At 45.7% G+C, this 19974-nt stretch overlaps 1 protein-coding gene across 1 annotated transcript in view; it reads right to left on the reverse strand.

Moving 5' to 3' along the window:
• Positions 1–19974, reverse strand: part of HLTF (helicase like transcription factor) — a 117423-nt gene that overhangs the window by 42596 nt on the left and 54853 nt on the right. Inside the window, exons 14-16 of the mRNA XM_030217045.1 lie at positions 16600–16735; positions 14574–14753; positions 12736–12857 (exon numbers count right to left, since the gene is read on the reverse strand). Of these exons, the coding sequence (XP_030072905.1) occupies positions 12736–12857; positions 14574–14753; positions 16600–16735 (438 nt within the window). The remainder of the gene's footprint in view (positions 1–12735; positions 12858–14573; positions 14754–16599; positions 16736–19974) is intronic.

Consider the following 19974-nt stretch of genomic DNA (forward strand, 5'->3'; position numbering starts at 1 on the left):
TGCTCTCACACCACACGACAAACCTCCTCCACTTGAAAAAGTAACTCTTTTTAGTGGAATCCTTCCTAGAGGCAAGCAAGACACGGGAGACACCCTCAGACAGACCCAACGCAGCGAAGTCTACGCCCTCAACATTCAGGCCGTGAGAGCCAGGGATTGAAGGTTGGGGTGCAGCAACGCTCCGTCGTTCTGCGAGATGAGAGTCGGAAAACACTCCAATCTCCACGGTTCCTCGGAGGACAACTCCAGAAGAAGAGGGAACCAGATCTGACGGGGCCAAAAGGGCGCTGTCAGAATCATGGTGCCGCGGTCTTGCTTGAGCTTCAGTAAGGTCTTCCCCACCAAAGGTATGGGAGGATAAGCATACAGGAGGCCGGTCCCCCAATGGAGAAGAAAGGCATCCGACGCTAGCCTGCCGTGTGCCTGAAGTCTGGAACAGAACAGAGGCAGCTTGTGGTTGGTCTGAGAGGCGAAAAGGTCCACCGAGGGGGTGCCCCACTCTCGGAAGATCTTGCGTACCACTCTGGCATGGAGCGACCACTCGTGCGGTTGCATGACTCTGCTCAGTCTGTCGGCCAGACTGTTGTTTACGCCTGCCAGGTACGTGGCTTGGAGAGCATGCCGAACCGGCACGCCCAACGCCACATCCCGACGGCTTCCTGACACAGGGGGCGAGATCCGGTGCCCCCCTGCTTGTTGACGTAATACATTGCAACCTGATTGTCTGTCCGAATTTGGATAATTTGGCAGGACAGCCGATCTCTGAAAGCCTTCAGTGCGTTCCAGATCGCTCGGAGCTCCAGGAGGTTGATCTGCAGATCCTTTTCCTGGAGGGACCACAGACCCTGGGTGTGGAGCCCATCGACATGAGCTCCCCACCCCAGGCGAGATGCATCCGTCGTCAGCACTTTCGTGGGCTGTGGAATTTGGAATGGACGTCCCAGGGTCAAACTGGTCCGGATGGTCCACCAGAGCAGTGAAGTGCGGCAACTGGTGGAGAGGCGGATGACATCTTCTAGATTCCCGGTGGCTTGGAACCACTGGGAAGCTAGGGTCCATTGAGCAGATCTCATGTGAAGACGAGCCATGGGAGTCACATGAACTGTGGAGGCCATATGACCCAGAAGTCTCAACATCTGCCGAGCTGTGACCTGCTGAGACGCTCTGGTCTGTGAAGCCAGGGCCAGGAGATTGGTGGCCCTCGCTTCGGGAAGGTAGGCCTGAGCCGTCTGGGTATTCAGCAGAGCTCCTATGAATTCCAGAGACTGCGTTGGCTGGAGATGGGACTTTGGGTAATTTATCACAAACCCCAGCAGCTCCAGAAGTCGAGTAGTGCACTGCATAGACCGGAGGGCTCCCGCCTCCGAGGTGTTCTTGACCAGCCAATCGTCGAGATATGGGAACACGTGCACTCCCAGCTTGCGTAGGTAGGCCGCTACCACCACGAGGCACTTGGTGAACACTCGTGGGGCAGAGGCGAGCCCAAAGGGCAGCACACAATACTGAAAGTGCCGTGCGCCCAGGCGGAATCTGAGATACTGTCTGTGAGCTGGCAGTATCGGTATGTGAGTATATGCGTCCTTTAAATCCAGGGAACATAGCCAATCGTTTTTCTGAATCATTGGCAGAAGGGTGCCCAAGGAAAGCATCCTGAACTTTTCTTTTACCAGGAATTTGTTCAGGCCTCTCAGGTCTAGGATGGGGCGCATCCCCCCTGTTTTCTTTTCCACAAGGAAGTACCTGGAATAGAATCCCTGCCCTTCCTGCCCGGGTGGTACGGGCTCGACCGCATTGGCGCTGAGAAGGGCGGAGAGTTCCTCTGCAAGTACCTGCTTGTGATGGGAGCTGAAAGACTGAGCTCCCGGAGGACAATTTGGAGGCAGGGAGGCCAAATTCAGGGCGTATCCGCACCGCACTATTTGGAGAACCCACTGGTCGGAGGTTATGAGAGGCCACCTTTGGTGAAAAAATTTTAATCTCCCCCCGACCGGCAGATCGTCTGGTACGGACACTTTTAGGGCGGCTATGTTCCCGTGGATCCAGTCAAAAGCCCGTCCCCGGCTTTTGCTGTGGAGGCGCAGGGGGCTGCTTAGGCGCACGCTGTTGACGAGAACGAGCGCGCTGGGGCTGTCCCTGTGCCTGACGAGGCCTTCGGCCAAGCTGGTTGTACCTACGCTTTGCAAAAGAATAGGGTGCAGCCTGCCGGGCCCGGGAAAAACGTCCACCTGTGGAGGTGGATGCTGAAGGCGCCCGGTGGGAGAGCTTGTCGAGAGCGGTTTCCCCGCTGATGCAGTTGGTCCACCATCTGCTCGACCTTCTCACCAAAAATGTTATCCCCCCGGCAAGGGACGTTGGCCAGTCTCTGCTGGGTGCGGTTGTCCAGGTCAGAGGCACGCAGCCATGAGAGCCTGCGCATCACTATACCTTGGGCCGCAGCACGAGATGCCACGTCACAGGTGTCATAGATACCCCTGGACAGGAACTTTCTGCACGCCTTCAGCTGCCTGACCACCTCCTGATAAGGCCTGGACTGCTCCGGCGGGAGCTTCTCGACCAGGTCCGCCAGTTGTTGCACATAGGTCCGCATGTGAATGCTCATATAGAGCAGGTATGACTGGATGCGGGTCACGAGCATGGAGGATTGGTAGGCCTTCCTCCCAAACGAGTCCAGAGTGCGAGACTCCCGCCCCGGGGGCACTGAGGCGGTATCCCTCGAACTCCGTGCCCTCTTGAGAGCAGAATCCACGACCGCTGAGTCATGGGGCAATTGTGGCCGCATTAACTCTGGGTCGGAGTGGATCCTGTACTGGGACTCTGCTTTCTTGGGAATGGTGGGGTTAGTTAATGGTCGCACCCAGTTCCGAAGCAGTGTCTCCTTGAGGACATTGTGCAGCGGCACCGTGGAGGACTCTCTAGGTGCTGATGGATAGTCGAGGACCTCGAGCATCTCGGCCCTCGGCTCTTCCACAGAGACCACGGGGAAGGGAATGCTAATAGACATATCCCGCACAAAGGAGGCAAAGGAGAGACTCTCGGGAGGTGAGAGTTTCCTCTCCGGTGAAGGCGTGGGGTCCGAGGGAAGGCCCGTAGACTCCTCTGAGGAGAAATATCTAGGGTCCTCCTCTTCCCCCCACGAGTCCTCATCCTCGGTATCGGACATAAGCTCATGTAGCTGAGTCCTGAACCGGGCCCGGCTCGACGTCGAGGCACCGAGGTCTCGGTGTCGTCGAGCGGTGGACTCCCGCGCCGGCGGGGACGGAGCTCCCTCCATCGACGTCGACGGGGACTCCACCTGCGTGGCGGTCGAGACCGGCGCCGCAAGCGGCAGCGGTGTCGCCGGCGCCACAGTCATCGGCGCCGAGGGCGCAAGCACCCCAGGCGCCGGCACAGCCTGGCGCATCAGCCCTTCCAGGATCCCCGGAAGGATGGCTCTGAGGCACTCGTCCAGGCCCGCTGCCGGGAAAGGCGGTGGGGCCGGTAGGGGCGTCGGCGGCAGAAGCTGATGGGGGCCAGGAGACGGCACCGAGGTGCCGGAACCCCGACGCGTCGGTACCTCCACCACCGACGGAGACCTCTCCTCTCGACGATGACGCTTCGGCGTCGCCTCCTCTCCGATATCCGGATGCACCGAGGGCGACCGGTGACGACGCTTCTTATCCTTCTTGCGATGCCCGTCACCGGCGCCGGAAGGCATGGAGGAGGAGGAGGTCGATCCCCCTCGGTCTCGAGGTACCGGGTCAGACAGGGTTCGGTCCCGCGGCCCACGAGCTGAGGGAGTGACCGGGGCCGATTGCCCACGCGGCCTCTCACCTCCACTCTCACCGGAGGACCGGCGGGCCGACGGGACCTGTTCTCCTGTGGTCGCTGCCATCGGTGCCGATGTCTCGGGCATCGATACCGGTACCGAAGGGCCGGGCGTCGATACCGATGCCTTCGAGGTCGACGTCGAGGGGCCAGCGCAAGTTCCAAAAAGACGGTCCCGCAGAACTTGCCTCGCAACCTGAGTCCGTTTCCGGAGACCGAGACACAGAGAACACGACTTGATATTGTGCTCCGGCCCGAGGCACTGGAGGCACCAAGCGTGGGTGTCGGTCTGCGAGATCGGCCGGCCGCAGCGACCACACTTTTTAAATCCACTCGGGACCTTCGAGGACATCGACGGAAAAATCGCGTCGGCGAAGTCAAAGTCGTCAATGGTGGCTGGAATCACACCTCGAAAAAGAAACGACCGAGCGACCACTAGGCCGCAACGTGGCGTCCCCGCTAGAAGCGAGGGAAAAGGGGAGCGCGTGCTCCACACGCTCAGGTTTTTTTTTTTTTTTTTTTTTAAAAAGGAAACCGGCGGTAACCAAAAAACAAGAAGTTTTAGAAAGAAAAGCGACGATCCGCGTAAACGCGATCGAAATCCGGCGGCTGAAAACAGAGAGAGCGGCAAAGCACAACTCTCTCCAGTCGCGGAAAAAAAGGAACTGGCGGGAGCGGTCGCGCACGGGCGGGAAGACGGCCGCGCATGCGCGGTGGGCGTGCCCTGCGTGCCGACCGTCCCGCGAAGCTTTTTCCGGTTGGTGGGGGCTGCCGCGGACGTCACCCAGTCGTGAGAACAAGCAGCCTGCTTGTCCTCGGAGAATTCCTACTTTTTTTTTTTTTTTACACAAAAGTGATTACTTTTAAAACTACAAAGATCACATCTCTAACTTGATAAACTATGAGGAAATTATGTCTTGCATGCTATTTTCTCTAGTCCTTCCAGATGAGTCCAGACATCATCCTATATAGAGTCCTGCACAACCCACAGCCAGCATTCTTGTAGTAAAGCATGCATATCAAACTCACCCCCACAACAAGAGGAAACAACTGGACACCGAGTCAGCCTCCAACCCACAGGTCTTTGACCCATTAACGAACAATAATCAAAACCAAAGAGCCAGTAGGAACAACTCCATCTACCATCACAAACCAGCATTCGTCTATGAAAAACATAGACACACAAGTCATAGAACCACCAGAGCCAGGTTCTGGACTGGTATGGAGAGACTCAAGAAAGAAATTAGCAGGTAAGACCTAATTTTTCCTTCCTCACTGTCCCTCCAGACCAGTTCACACATAGGAAGTACCAAAGAAGCATCTACTGAAAATGAGACTTTGCCTCCAACATGCTTGTCCAAACAGCTACATCCTGCTAAGCATGAACATCCAATCTATAATGACTTACACAGGCAACCAAGTGACTGCCTTACAAATGTCCTGCAGTGGACCCACACTCTGCCCAGGACACTACCTGTATTCTGGTTGAACAAGCTTACACATCTTAAGGCAAAGTGAAACCCTTAGAAATGTACACACCACCTCTGCTATCCTTCAAGCAACTATCACCTTAGATACAGCATCACCCTTTCTGGGTTCTCTGAACAGAACAAAGATATGACTAGACACACATGTACCACCTCAAGACCAAATGAACATCTAACCAATGCAGCTTCCACAAGCTACGATCAGCTTTCATATCTCATTATACCAGCAAACAAACAAACAAAACTCATTTGATTAACATGAAAAGGGAAAATAACCTTACGTAAAAAAGGAACCATCCGAATTGCCAATCTCTCCTGTGTCATCAACAGGAAGGGCTCTTGGCAGGACAAGGCCTACAAATTCAAAATACTCCTGGTTAAAAAGATCAACAACAGAAACACTATCTTCTGGGTAATATCCTCACCAAAGCTGAAAAATGAAGTTGAAAGCCCATGGAGAGACTACAGGATGACAAGGGGGCTGCATATGCTTCATTCCTCTCAGAATATGCCCAATATCTGATTGGGCAGCCAAGGGACACCCCTGGAATTGTACTTTATAACACAACAGCCACTACCTGAACCTGCAAGGCATTAAGGGTCAACTGTTTTGTCCAGCACCTCCTGCAAAAAGGCGTGACTGTCCAGAAAACATGCACACAAAATGGCGGAGATCACAATCCTGACACCATGCTTCAAAGATCCTCGCATGTGCTCGAGAACTGAATATCTTTGTAAGCTGCAAGAGGGTTGAAATAACCTTAGTGGAATATCCCCTCTTCCTTAGTCTAAGCCTTCTCAAGAGCCAAACCACAGGATAGAATACATTTGGTGTCCACATTGCACCCTGAAGCGGGAAATCCCCTGCATCTGGAAATGAGAGAGGTTCTCCCATCTTTAGCCTCTCAACAGATCTGCCTCTGCCATCCCAGGGCCACTAGGATCACAAACCCTGTGTATCTCTCCACCCCCAGGATTACTCTACCCACCAGGAGCCACAGGGAAAACAAATAAAGACAGTTCTGAGGCCAAAACTTGAAGAGAATGTCTAGGCCCTTCCAAGCATAGATCTTTCTTGCAGCTGAAAAACCAGTGTATCTTGGCAAGTTTGCCAGCTGCCATTAAGTCAATGATTAAGACTCTTCATGCATTGTTCGCACTGGTAAACACAGAGTCCAACAACTGCCACTCCCTTGGATCCTATGTGTTTCTGCTTAGAAACTTTGCTTAGACATTTTGAGAGAAATTATATAAAGGACCACCTACATTTAGGCACCTGTGACACACCTAAACACTCTAAAGGAAGCGAAGGAACTAGCTTGCGTTTGGTAAAGTTGATGGTTCAACTCAACTCTTGTAGAAGGTGAATCACATTGACTATTGCCAACTTATTATCCTTATGACTTTGCACCTATATCTAGGCAACTGATTTACACTACAAAACTCCAACTTCTGGGAGCATGACTGCAACCACCTTTTTAATCACCTTGGAAAATGTCCATGGGACTGAGGCCAGTCAGAATGGAAGGGCTGAATTCAAAGTGCTGTTTCAAGACTATAAGATACAAATACTTTCTGATGGTCTGCTTTGATGGTGTCATGGAACGCCCAGCACCCACCTGCAGCTAATCCTGCAGCCACCTAGAGGGTCTGTCCCAGTACTGCTCAAGCCCATTACCACCTGTGACCGTACTCTACTCTGGCATACCCTTCCTCCCACCTGCTGGGTTATGCTTGCCTCTGGGCGAGTCTCCCATCCGCAACTTAATTCCCCAGTAGTTTCTAAGGACACTGGGGCCACACTTCCAGGGGTTCCAGTTCCTAGAAAGCACCTACAGACCCAAAACACAAACCACCAAGATTCTTAGTCAGTCCAAGACAAACAGAACTAATAACAAATTATTTATTATTATAACAAATTAGAACAGTGAACGGATGACTAGGGTGTAATTAGCAGACAATAACAGATAAATTAAACAGAAATCAATATTAAGCTAACACTTATTCACTACCTGAGTAGTATCTTGGGAGTTCTGGAAAATTAACTGCTCAGTCTTTGAACAGGGTCTCAGTATAGGAGGTCTGTACCTTCCACACTCCCACTCTAAGACTGAAGATTTCCAGCAGATTCCATCAGAGCATAAACACTGAGGGGCTTCCAACCAACAACAGTGCAGATGACATCTCCTCAGCTTAGGTGGGAAAGAAGAAACTGTCACTTCTGTAACAACTACAACTTTACAAACAAAGGACAGACACCATCTGCTGGCCAAACAAGGGAAATGAACATCATTAAAAAAAATAGCTACAGTGGGGGAAATAAGTATTTGATCCCTTGCTGATTTTGTAAGTTTGCCCACTGACAAAGACATGAGCAGCCCATAATTGAAGGGTAGGTTATTGGTAACAGTGAGAGATAGCACATCACAAATTAAATCCGGAAAATCACATTGTGGAAAGTATATGAATTTATTTGCATTCTGCAGAGGGAAATAAGTATTTGATCCCTCTGGCAAACAAGACCTAATACTTGGTGGCAAAACCCTTGTTGGCAAGCACAGCGGTCAGACGTCTTCTGTAGTTGATGATGAGGTTTGCACACATGTCAGGAGGAATTTTGGTCCACTCCTCTTTGCAGATCATCTCTAAATCATTAAGAGTTCTGGGCTGTCGCTTGGCAACTCGCAGCTTCAGCTCCCTCCATAAGTTTTCAATGGGATTAAGGTCTGGTGACTGGCTAGGCCACTCCATGACCCTAATGTGCTTCTTCCTGAGCCACTCCTTTGTTGCCTTGGCTGTATGTTTTGGGTCATTGTCGTGCTGGAAGACCCAGCCACGACCCATTTTTAAGGCCCTGGCGGAGGGAAGGAGGTTGTCACTCAGAATTGTACGGTACATGGCCCCATCCATTCTCCCATTGATGCGGTGAAGTAGTCCTGTGCCCTTAGCAGAGAAACACCCCCAAAACATAACATTTCCACCTCCATGCTTGACAGTGGGAACGGTGTTCTTTGGGTCATAGGCAGCATTTCTCTTCCTCCAAACACGGCGAGTTGAGTTCATGCCAAAGAGCTCAATTTTTGTCTCATCTGACCACAGCACCTTCTCCCAATCACTCTCGGCATCATCCAGGTGTTCACTGGCAAACTTCAGATGGGCCGTCACATGTGCCTTCCGGAGCAGGGGGACCTTGCGGGCACTGCAGGATTGCAATCCGTTATGTCGTAATGTGTTACCAATGGTTTTCGTGGTGACAGTGGTCCCAGCTGCCTTGAGATCATTGACAAGTTCCCCCCTTGTAGTTGTAGGCTGATTTCTAACCTTCCTCATGATCAAGGATACCCCACGAGGTGAGATTTTGCGTGGAGCCCCAGATCTTTGTCGATTGACAGTCATTTTGTACTTCTTCCATTTTCTTACTATGGCACCAACAGTTGTCTCCTTCTCGCCCAGCGTCTTACTGATGGTTTTGTAGCCCATTCCAGCCTTGTGCAGGTGTATGATCTTGTCCCTGACATCCTTAGACAGCTCCTTGCTCTTGGCCATTTTGTAGAGGTTAGAGTCTGACTGATTCACTGAGTCTGTGGACAGGTGTCTTTCATACAGGTGACCATTGCCGACAGCTGTCTGTCATGCAGGTAACGAGTTGATTTGGAGCATCTACCTGGTCTGTAGGGGCCAGATCTCTTACTGGTTGGTGGGGGATCAAATACTTATTTCCCTCTGCAGAATGCAAATAAATTCATATACTTTCCACAATGTGATTTTCCGGATTTAATTTGTGATGTGCTATCTCTCACTGTTACCAATAACCTACCCTTCAATTATGGGCTGCTCATGTCTTTGTCAGTGGGCAAACTTACAAAATCAGCAAGGGATCAAATACTTATTTCCCCCACTGTATACAGTTTACAAGAATGGAAAATTCTGTTTCACCACAGATGAGACTATGCTTCCATGAGATCAAAAGAGGTCAAATATTCACCTGGCTGAACAGCCACTTTCACTGATCTCAGGATCTTCATTCAAAACCTCATCAACCTGCAAGGCCTTGGTTAGCATGTATCAATCCAATACAAAGCAAAATGGACCTTCCTTTTTGGGGAGTACAAAGTAACATCAAGAACCCACTGGTTTGGATGATTTGGGCTCATCTGCAGTAAAACTGAATTAAGTGGCTTCTCACTGGTTCCACTGGACCCAGACCCCCCGAAACTCATTGTGAATCCTGGGTGGCTCCTGTACTCTTGTGAACATCTTTCTGCTGCTCAAAAGGAATGACCGTTGGCTAGGAATAAACTTCACTAGAGTGCCACTGACTTCCCTAGACATTTCCAAACCTCCTTGAAGCACTTTCTTGACAAAAAGACGACCATGAGGAGCAGGTCACTATTTTCTGGGATTCCTAAAATCTTAGACTCACCCAAGTGCTTCTCAATCTTTTCCAGGTCCTCCCCAAACAGCAGATTTCCCTTAAAAAGAGAAGCATATTGAGCCACATCTTTGACATAACATCCACCAAACCTCAGCCACAGTAGGGAAAAGTACCATCACTACTGTAGCCACAGAAACCTAGAAAATGATGGCAGGTAAAGAGCATATGGCCCATCAACTCTGCCCATCCATACCAATGCTTGTCCCATGCTTTGTTAAATTTAAGATACAGTCTTCACCTTCATATCCAGTAGGAGGCTGTTCCACATCCACCACGCTTGCTGTAGAGAAACACTTCCTTAGATTACTGCCGAGTCTATCCTCTTTCACCTCTTTCATCAGGACTCCTCGTTCCAGAACTTCCTTTCAATGGAAAGAAGCCTATCTCCTGTGCTTTTATGCCACAGAGATGATATTCTGCCTTTGCTCCGATGTATACTGGAGTGTAGGATTCGCCTAGTGGTTAGAGCATTGATCTTGACTGCCAGCGGTGGCCAGTTCAAATCCCACTGCTGCTCCTTGTGACCTCGGGCAAATCACTTAACCCTCTATTGCCTCAGGTACAAACTTAGGGCCCTGTTTACTAAGCAGCGTTATAGACGCGTTAACATTTTTAACGCGCATTAACTATGTACGTGCTTACAATATCCCTATAGGCGCCTACACAGCGCAAGCGCTAAGTATAGGCACACTAAAAATACTAATGCACCTTAGTAAACAGGGCCCTTAGACTGTAAGCCCTTCAGGGACAGGGAATTACCCAGTGTACCTGAATGCAATTCACCTTGAGCTACTACTGAAAAAGGTGTGAGGAACGTCCAAATAAATAAATAAAAATATAGACTGTCAAATCCTTGTGTCTGCCCCTAAATGCTTTATGATGAACATCACTGATCATTTCACTAGCCGCCCTCTGGACCGACTATGTATATCTTTTTGAAGGTGTGGTCTTCAGAATTGTATATAGTACTCCAAATGAATGTTGACTATACACTTGAACAGAGGCACTATATCCTCCTTTTTCCTGTTGGTCATTCTTCTCCCTATGCACCCAAGCATCCGTCTGGCTTTTGCCATTGCCTTTTCTATTTGTTTGGCCATCTTAAGATCCTCAGATCCACTACGTCCTGAAATATGCACCCTTTGTAATACTTCCAGTGGTCACACTTCACAAATGGGGAACAGACTGGTTGCACCAACTCTTGACTGAGAGCTCCTGCAGGCCACGCAGTGCTGGTTACACTTAGCCTGCCTGACATGCCTCAAGTTTAGTCTATCCCATCAGGCCTGTTCCAACACTATCCACATCCAGGGCACCATAGAAAGCCGCCGCCACCGCCGCCCCCCCCCCCCCCCCCCCCCCCCATTAGCCAAGCTCGTGTGGTCTTGATGCTCCCTTCTTTCTTTTTTTCCTGTCTTTTATGGTTGCAAGCTAAAAACCACTCTCCAGCCCCTAGTCCCCTCCCAACAGTAGGAGAGGAGCACAGCGACCCTGCAGCCAAAAACCAAACCACACCAGGGGTACAGTGTGACAGATAAGGGACCTGGCACAGCCAAGTTCTGCACCCTTATAGCCTCCCGAGTGGCACCAGCCACTTCAAGCTCTCTTGAATCCCTAACATCACAAAGTGACGAAATCGGCTCTGCTCCTGGAAAGGGACAAAACCTCCTAAGTCCTCCAGGCCAGTCATGAACTACAAAGGACTAGTCACCTACCATTTAGTTATCTGTGGGCTGCACAGGACCCTACACTGTGTGATGTCTGGATTGGTCTGGAGAAAGGGTTCTTACCCCAGTTCTCGGGACACACCTAGCCAGTCAGATTTTCATGATACCCACAATGAATATCCATGAGAAATTTGATTACAATGCAGGTAGCACATGAACATTTATTTCATGCATAGTCATTGTGGTTACCCTGAAAACCTGACTGGCTAGGTGTGTCCCAAGGACTGGGTTGAAAACCCCTGGTCCGGAGGAATGATAAGGAATCTATTTATTATGAAGAGGATTTCTACCAAATAACATGAATAGGGAATGTGATGCACACAAATGGGCTAATTTTATTAGAGAGAGCTTACTTGAAAAGTTCAAAAAGGCACCTATTTTATAAAAGAAACACAGATGCCTATGTGCCTTTATAAAATAGCCTACAAATGTTCTTGCACATATTTGCACCTACTCTGAAGACGAAAATGTGTGCATGAACTCTATGGAATACATTTTACACAAGCGCAACTATCCTTATGGTTTTAAACATTGCCCCATATATCTTCAAATCAACCCTACCCAGCAGCAGCATTAATTGTTAGGTAATAATGGTATAGCAGTGTTATTAAATCTGTTACTCAGTAAGGCTTGCAAATAGCAATCACTGTACTAAGGTGCCAGAATATTTAGTGCTGACTTGTAAAAATCTCAAACTATTAGTGGGGCTGAAAATTGTTCCAAATATTGTTTAAGTAGATAAAAACACAGGTATGAAATGCTGTCAGTTTAACTGCACGATTACTAAGACTCCCCTATTTTTAAAGAAGGAACCGAGAAAAATTTTACTATGTTAGGTGAAGCCTAAGAACACACACATCTTGTTGTGTTTGCACTCCTGAAGTAACTGCAGATTTGTTGCTGCAACTTGCTGTTTTGTTTCCTAGATTCTGTAGAAACAGAAACACATATCAGGAATCCATTTTTACAATCAGCAAAAATCAAGCCAATGAACATTTCAATTACTAATTCAAAAGCTTTAAGTTTAACGACTAAAGGACTACAAGTTGCATAAACAAATGAATGCTCTTAGCATTTCCCTATACCCTTGGCCTATAAAGCCCATTATCAACATAAGTTTTGGGCAGAGAAATAGAAAATTATACTTAGAACACAGCTACACATGTACCACATCGTGTATCACATTATTAACCTACTGTTCTCTATTATCTAAGAATATACCAAGCCTAAATGTCCTGTTATAGACCCTACAGTGGTATAATACATCAGTTTGCATACTAACCTGGTAGACCACTAAAAGAAGCGTTTTTGGCAAGATGCGGGTGACAACATAGCTGCCGTAATCTAACCAAGAGAGCAAGAACGTCTGCATAGTGTGTTAGAACAGTCCCCTCATTAAAATACCTAAAGAAACAGAATTTCAATCAAAAAAAAAAAAAACATCTCATCATTCCAGGAATAGAATATGTGCCTGAAAAAGACTTGCATCATGTCAGAATATGATTTTGTTGCTGCATGTTTTGTATCACTGAATTAGACTGCAATTATATAAATTTTTTTCATTTAAGACTAAACAAAATACTTGGTTACACAAGTTTCCTGGAATTAAAAATGGCTAACAATTTATTCTCTGTTTGAAGATTACTTTGGGGGCAATTCTATAACTTAGCACCTTGATTTAGGCACACCGAGGACAAGCAGTAGGACCCTATTCTATAAAAGGCATCTGGGTGCCCAGGTTCTGTTATAAAGTATAAGTGCACCCCAGTATCAATGCACCTAACATCTACACGCCTGCAATTACACCAGCCATAGACATGGCAAAATTGCAGGTGCCTAAATGTGTTCCTTACAGTATTTTTAAGTTACATTGGGGTCCTTTTACTAAGCTGTGGGAAAAAGGGCCCTGCAGTAGCGGCAGGGGCCATTTTCCCCATGCGCTAGGGCCCTTTTTACTGCAGCGGGTAAAATGCCCCCCAAAAATGGTCACGCAGTAAGATAACCCTTACTGCATGGCCATGTGGCAAGGAGCACATACCACCCACCTATTGATGCCCAATATTGAAACAGAAAATCTTTGCAAACTCACTTGTCCATGGGTGCAGTAAAGGTAAAGCTTTGCCTTTGCAGTGACCACGAACAAGACAGCTTGTGTTTATTCACGTTGAAAAGCAATGACACCTGATGCAGGCACTTGCCAAACATGGTCGTGTAGGCTCAATAATAAAATCAATGCCCAGAGCGTGACTCCAGAGACATCATTATCCCCTTGGCCATCTCTGCTTTTTGCTGTTTCTGTTCTCTACGGAATGCTTTTTTTTTTTTTTCTTCTCCTCTTTCTCTTCTGATTAAGGAGAATGAACACTTTTTAAAATTAGGTGCAAAAATCTAAAGGGAAATTTTTTTTTGCATATGTGCATTTGGGGAATACATGTGTAGAATGTTAGCCCATCCAAACCAAGCCCAAATCACAACCCCATCATGTCCCCTTGAAATCTCTGTATGGTGTGGATCTCTATATGTAAATAGCTGCTTTCTGAAATGGTCATTTACACATGTATGCAATCTACACATGTGTGAAGGTTGCTATTTACACTTGGAGATGCTTTGAAACAACAACCCAAATGTCACAAAAACTTAGACAAGAGGAGCTGCCAAAAATTCAAAACTGTCATTGACAGGGAATTCCCTAATGTTTCAGGTAAAAGTGTTTCTTTCTTGTATTTGCAATATGTGGGGAGCTAACCTAGATTAATGTCTCATATCCTTAACTACTTAAAGCTTATTAAGACAAATTATTTTCAGTTTGTGCAGTTTGTCTGTCTTCTTTTTTTAAAGAAACATAATAATACAGCTCAGTCAACATACAATGAATGCTTTTATGCTGTACATACGTTTTAGAAATTAAAAATTAAACTACATAAAATTTCACCTACAATTTATAGTCCATTGTTACAGCTTAGACAAGACCATTACATTTCTCTGCTTTTTGCATTTGCTCCATGTGACTTGCCTGTAACCAATATGCTCTAACTCGGCTAACAGCACTTTCAAGTAGACACCAAGATTGTACTTTAAGGCACTGTGGTTTCATTCACCTTGGTCAGCTTATCCCTTTACCTGCCAATGACGGCTCTGCTTTCATTCTTCACAGATTCGTAAATTTGTCTTTCGTCCTCCGAAAGTGTTACGTGCTGAATAAATACCTTGCGCTCAGGCAATTCCAATACTGCCTTTCCGTTCACTTTGCTTGTTTTTGTCCGTCTCAATGTAATATTTTTAACTAGAGCCTGCAGCCGTCTAAAAAGAAAAGCTAAAAGTCTCAAACTACAGTAAAATCAAATCAGCATCACTGTTTACTGAAGATTTTTGTACTTTCTGCAAATTCTTCTCGATAGTAGTTAAATAGCTTAGTAAAGCAGAGCTCACTAATAAAATAATTAGTAATGCCACAAGCAAAAATATATTTTTTTACAAATTTAGGGGCCCTTTTACAAGGCGTGGTAGAGCTACCGAGTGGGTAGCACGCACCAAATTGGCCCTACCACCAGGGTAGCACAGAAACCCGTTAGTAGCTCCAAAGTAGCATGGCCACATTTACATGTGCTGCCCAATTACTGCAGGGTTAGCACTTGAGCCCTTACCGCCAATAAATAGGAGGTGATCACGTGATAAATGGCCATACGCTAATTTGTAACTTAGGCCCAGACATCAATGCCTTAAATAAAATTCTGACATTTACGCAGACACGCTAAGAGGTAGCCTGAGAGCGAGAGAAAAATCACACGCTAAAAGTAGCGTAGGCCACTTTGGAAAAGGACCTCTAAATGAATGTTTTAAATAGACCCAGCACTGACTGTGCTTAAGACAGGTAATAGCACCCTGCACACCTACAAAATGGCACTGATCACTGATCTAGGACTCCTGATAAGTCTTCCCTGGGAAAAGTAAGTACAATAATCTACTAGGACCCAGCTAAATTTGTGGAGAGAACTAAAATGTCTCTATGCACTGGTTGCTGTAAAAATAACTTTCTTACTAAATGCAGTATATTTCATAAACCTACTTTTAGTAATTTTCAAAGCTCCCATCTGCTTCAAACTTTATAGCTATATGTTATTGTGAATAAAGTCATCTCAAAATTCTATTAAAAAACAAACAAAAACAGATCTCTTCGAGGGTTGCTGTTTATCTGCAGTAAACCTGTGTGCTACATAAATGTGCAATTTTCAAACTGTCCATACTGGGAGAAAGTTTGCAAGTAAAAGTACCCATGGACTTTGTATAATTTCACTTTGAAACTCGATATGGTACACAAATAACTGCAACTTTTGTACCTGTTTATTTTCTGCTGGTAAATTTTCTATAGAAAATGACATGCAGCTATATGTTGTTCTCCCCTAAGAAACTCTTGCTGGAAAAGCTTCTCTAAATAATAATCACTATTGTGGCAATTCTTTAAACTGGAGCCTCAATTTAGGTGCCCCAACGCCATGCGCTTAGCACCAATTCTAGAACGGCATTTCGGCACCAAGATTCTGTTATAGAATGCTAACATGTGTCAGCACTGACATGCCCAGGTTTAGGCACATACTGTTACGCTATGTCAATGGCAGGCACAAGCTGATGCACCTAAGTGCACCAAGGGACATGTGTAATTTATAGTATTCTATAACCTATGCATGTACAGTAACTGGAAGACGCACTCATGGTCTAACCATGTATATGCCTCACCTTGCAGTTAGGCGCTATGGCATTTAGATGTTACCTCATGGAATAGCATTTAATGCACACAGGCACCTGTCAATCAATGGTGCCTTTGATGTGCCTAATTGATACATACTTCTAGGCACCAGTTTATGGAACTGCCCCATATGTGTGTTCAAGTATAATAAGTCCCTACTCTAAAGAGCTTACAAAGTGGATATCTGCGCAATAGGAGATAAAATGACTCTCTCAAATAATATACTAACAGCCATTAATTAAAAGGGGAATAAAGCTCATTCAGCACAGGTTTTGAGAACTTTTTTCTCCCTAGTTTTCAGTACTAACTTACAGTCAGTTTATTCTATCTTTGAAGAACTGTGAACTCTGTAACATCCTTGACTATTATTTATATTGGAAAACTACCCTCTATTCCTCATACCGGAGTCCTCCTTGATCTCCCATAGTGACAGGCCGCTGGATTGTTCGATGCCACCATTCTCTGTCAGCAAATGGTTTTAGTTTAAAAAAAGACAAGAGAGACCACAAATCCTTCAAAGAATTCTGAATAGGGGTACCTAAAAAAAAAAAAGTTTAACATATTAGAGACTATCCCTTTTTCCTTCCAAAGGCAACCTGCTGTCTAAACGTTAAAAAAAAATGGCACGATTCAAAACGGTTTTAATTTATTTATTTCCAGCGGTATCACTGCTGCAATACAAGTGCATGTTTAAGTGTATTACCTAAAATGATAACAAACAATATGATCCAATCAAAAATAGAGACTTGTAACTCAAAAGGAAGTAAAAGCCACAAAGAACTCCAAATCCAAAGACTTACAGAGCTAGGAATGATCTTCATCATCGGCAAAAACCTTCCACAAACTTTTATACATAATCTTTTTTTTTTCAATCATTTTTCATGTTCCAATAATTTTTCATATTTCAATCTTTGTTATAAAACAACTTCCAAGTTATTGCAAACATAGTAAGAAACATCAGTCCATGGCTGTGGTTCAATGTACAAAACTCTCAACTTTACTGAATCCAAAATTAGAAGCACTTAACAGCAAACCAAAAGCTGACTCCTCAAACCTTTTCTACAATCACCCAGGACCAACAATGGACAGCATTTCGCTTAGCTGCTTCAGGGTCCAAACAGTCGGGGAAAATAAGACAGCATTTCAACTTCTTGCTGCTTCAGGGTCCAAAAAGTCGGGGAAAATAAGACAGCATTTCAACTTCTTGCTGCTGACCTTCAGGTCTACCTCTCCCTTATAGATCATAAGTGTTTATGTGCTTATCCCAAGCTTTCTTGAATTCCGATACAAGGAGACGGAGGGCAGCAGCAAGAAACTGAAATGGTGTCTTATTTTCCCTGACTGTTTGGACCCTGAAGCAGCTAAGCGAAACGCTGGCCATCGTTGGTCCTAGGTGACTGAAGAAAAAGTTTGATAAGTCGGCTCTTGATTTGCTGTTAAAAGATAAGTGCTTCTAATTTTAGATTCAATAAAAGTTGAGAGTTTGTACATCAAACCAGATAAAGCCATGGATTGATGTTTCTAACAACAACAACAACAACACACCAACTCTATGTACAACCTATCAACTCACCAGACCAAAAATACAATAACCAACCAAAAGAAAAAACCTCCACATATGAACACCACCAACAGAAAGAGAAAACAAAACGACAAATTCAGCCACCTAGGAAACAGACAACTAATAAAAATAAACACATCTAACCTCCCTACAGAACCATACCGCTCAATCCGATTAGGATACATCAATGCTAGATCAGCAGTAAGCAACTCGGCAGACATACTAGACTGGATTACCACAGAGAACCTAGACCTTCTATTCATCACGGAAACATGGTTCCACGGCCCTACAGACCCCGCCATCATAGAGACATGTCCACCAGAATACAAAATCACCCACTGGACAAGAAATGGAAAAAGAGGTGGCGGAATAGCCATAATTTACAAATCTGAGTTCACCATCACAACCACTGGCGAATCCACCTCACCACAATTCGAAATCGCCTCCACAAAAAATCAATCATCCGAACCTACAAGGACACCTCAACGCAATCCTATTCTACAGGCCACCAGGAAAATGGAAAGACTCCCAAACGCAACTCATGGACTTCATTTCGAACACGTGTCTCTGCCTCAAACATCCTCATAATAGGAGATTTCAACCTACACCTCAACAGGCACACAAGAATGCAAAGAATTCTTAAAACTCTGGGATTTACACGCACCTAACACTCAACCAACACACGTAAAAGGACACACACTAGACATCATTACACACAAATTCGACCCAGACTCAACTCTCCTACTTACAGACACAAGATGGACACCCACACTATGGACAGACCACCATAAAGCATACGTCTCCCTCCACTGGCGAAAAATACACAGTAACACAGTCAACAAACATGAACGAACAACATACACCACGAGAGGAAAAATAGACCCCACAACATTCTGGCAACAGGTCTACCAAAACGAATGGTCAACAAATGCAGACACCATTCAATTCCTCCAAGAATGGGATGATATATGTAAGACAACATTAGACACAATTGCCCCAATCTAAACCAGAACATCACATAGGAAAAAAATCAAATCCATGGTTCACCGAAGAGCTGAAAGAACTCAAAACACAAGTCAGAAAACTAGAACGCGCATGGAACAAAAAGAAAGATGAACACACACTGAATGCCTGGAAATCACTTCGGCGGAAATGCAAATATACCATAAAACAGACTAAAAGACTACACTACAAAACAATGATTGGACCAAACTACAAAGACACACACAAACTCTTCTACCTTGTAAATAAATTGCTAGACACCACACCAGTTACAAACAACAGCAAAGATACACCAGGGGTCGACAACCTCGCGAAATACTTCAAGGAGAAAATTATACAATTACGACTTAAATTACCCGCCAGCCCTATTGAATACGCCACACTCCTAAACTGTCTAGACCCAGAAGACAGAATATACCCAGCAGACAGGATCTGGACCGAATTCGAATTACTATCAGAAGACCTCATCTCAAACACTCAAAAGATTCGCCAAATCCCAATGCAAACTAGATATCTGCCCAAACAACCTCATGAAATCAGCTCCTCAACAATTAATAGACCTAACGAACCACTTGAACTTCATGCTACAAAACGGACTTTTCCCAAAGGAAAAAGGAAAAATTCTACTCACCCCAACACCCAAAGACTCAAAGAAAAACGCAAGCGAAATAACTAACTACAGACCAGTAGCATCTATACCACTAATAACCAAAGGGATGGTAACCAAACGACTCACAAACTCTCTCAACAAGTTCTCAATACTGCATGATGCCCAATCAGGATTTCGGTCAAATCACAGCACAGAAACAGTATTAATTACCCTAATGACCAAATTTAAACAAATGATTGCAACCGGCACCAATATACTCCTCTTACAATTTGACATGTCAAGTGCCTTCGATATGGTTGACCACGGAATCCTATTACACATACTCGAATATTTTGGAATCGGAGGCAATGTCCTAAACTGGTTCAAGGGGTTCTTAACCTTACGCTCATATCAGGTCACATCAAATTCAACTACGTCTGCTGCATGGACACCTGAATGTGGAGTACCGCAAGGATCCCCCCTCTCATCAACTATTTTCAACCTAATGATGATCCCCTTGGCAAAACTTCTATCAAACCATAACCTTAACCCATACATATACGCCGATGATGTAACGATATATATTCCTTTCAAACAAGACATTAAAGAAATCTCCAACGAAATC

This window comes from Microcaecilia unicolor, chromosome 10 (assembly GCF_901765095.1).
Source record: "Microcaecilia unicolor chromosome 10, aMicUni1.1, whole genome shotgun sequence".
NCBI classification, from domain to species: domain Eukaryota; kingdom Metazoa; phylum Chordata; class Amphibia; order Gymnophiona; family Siphonopidae; genus Microcaecilia; species Microcaecilia unicolor.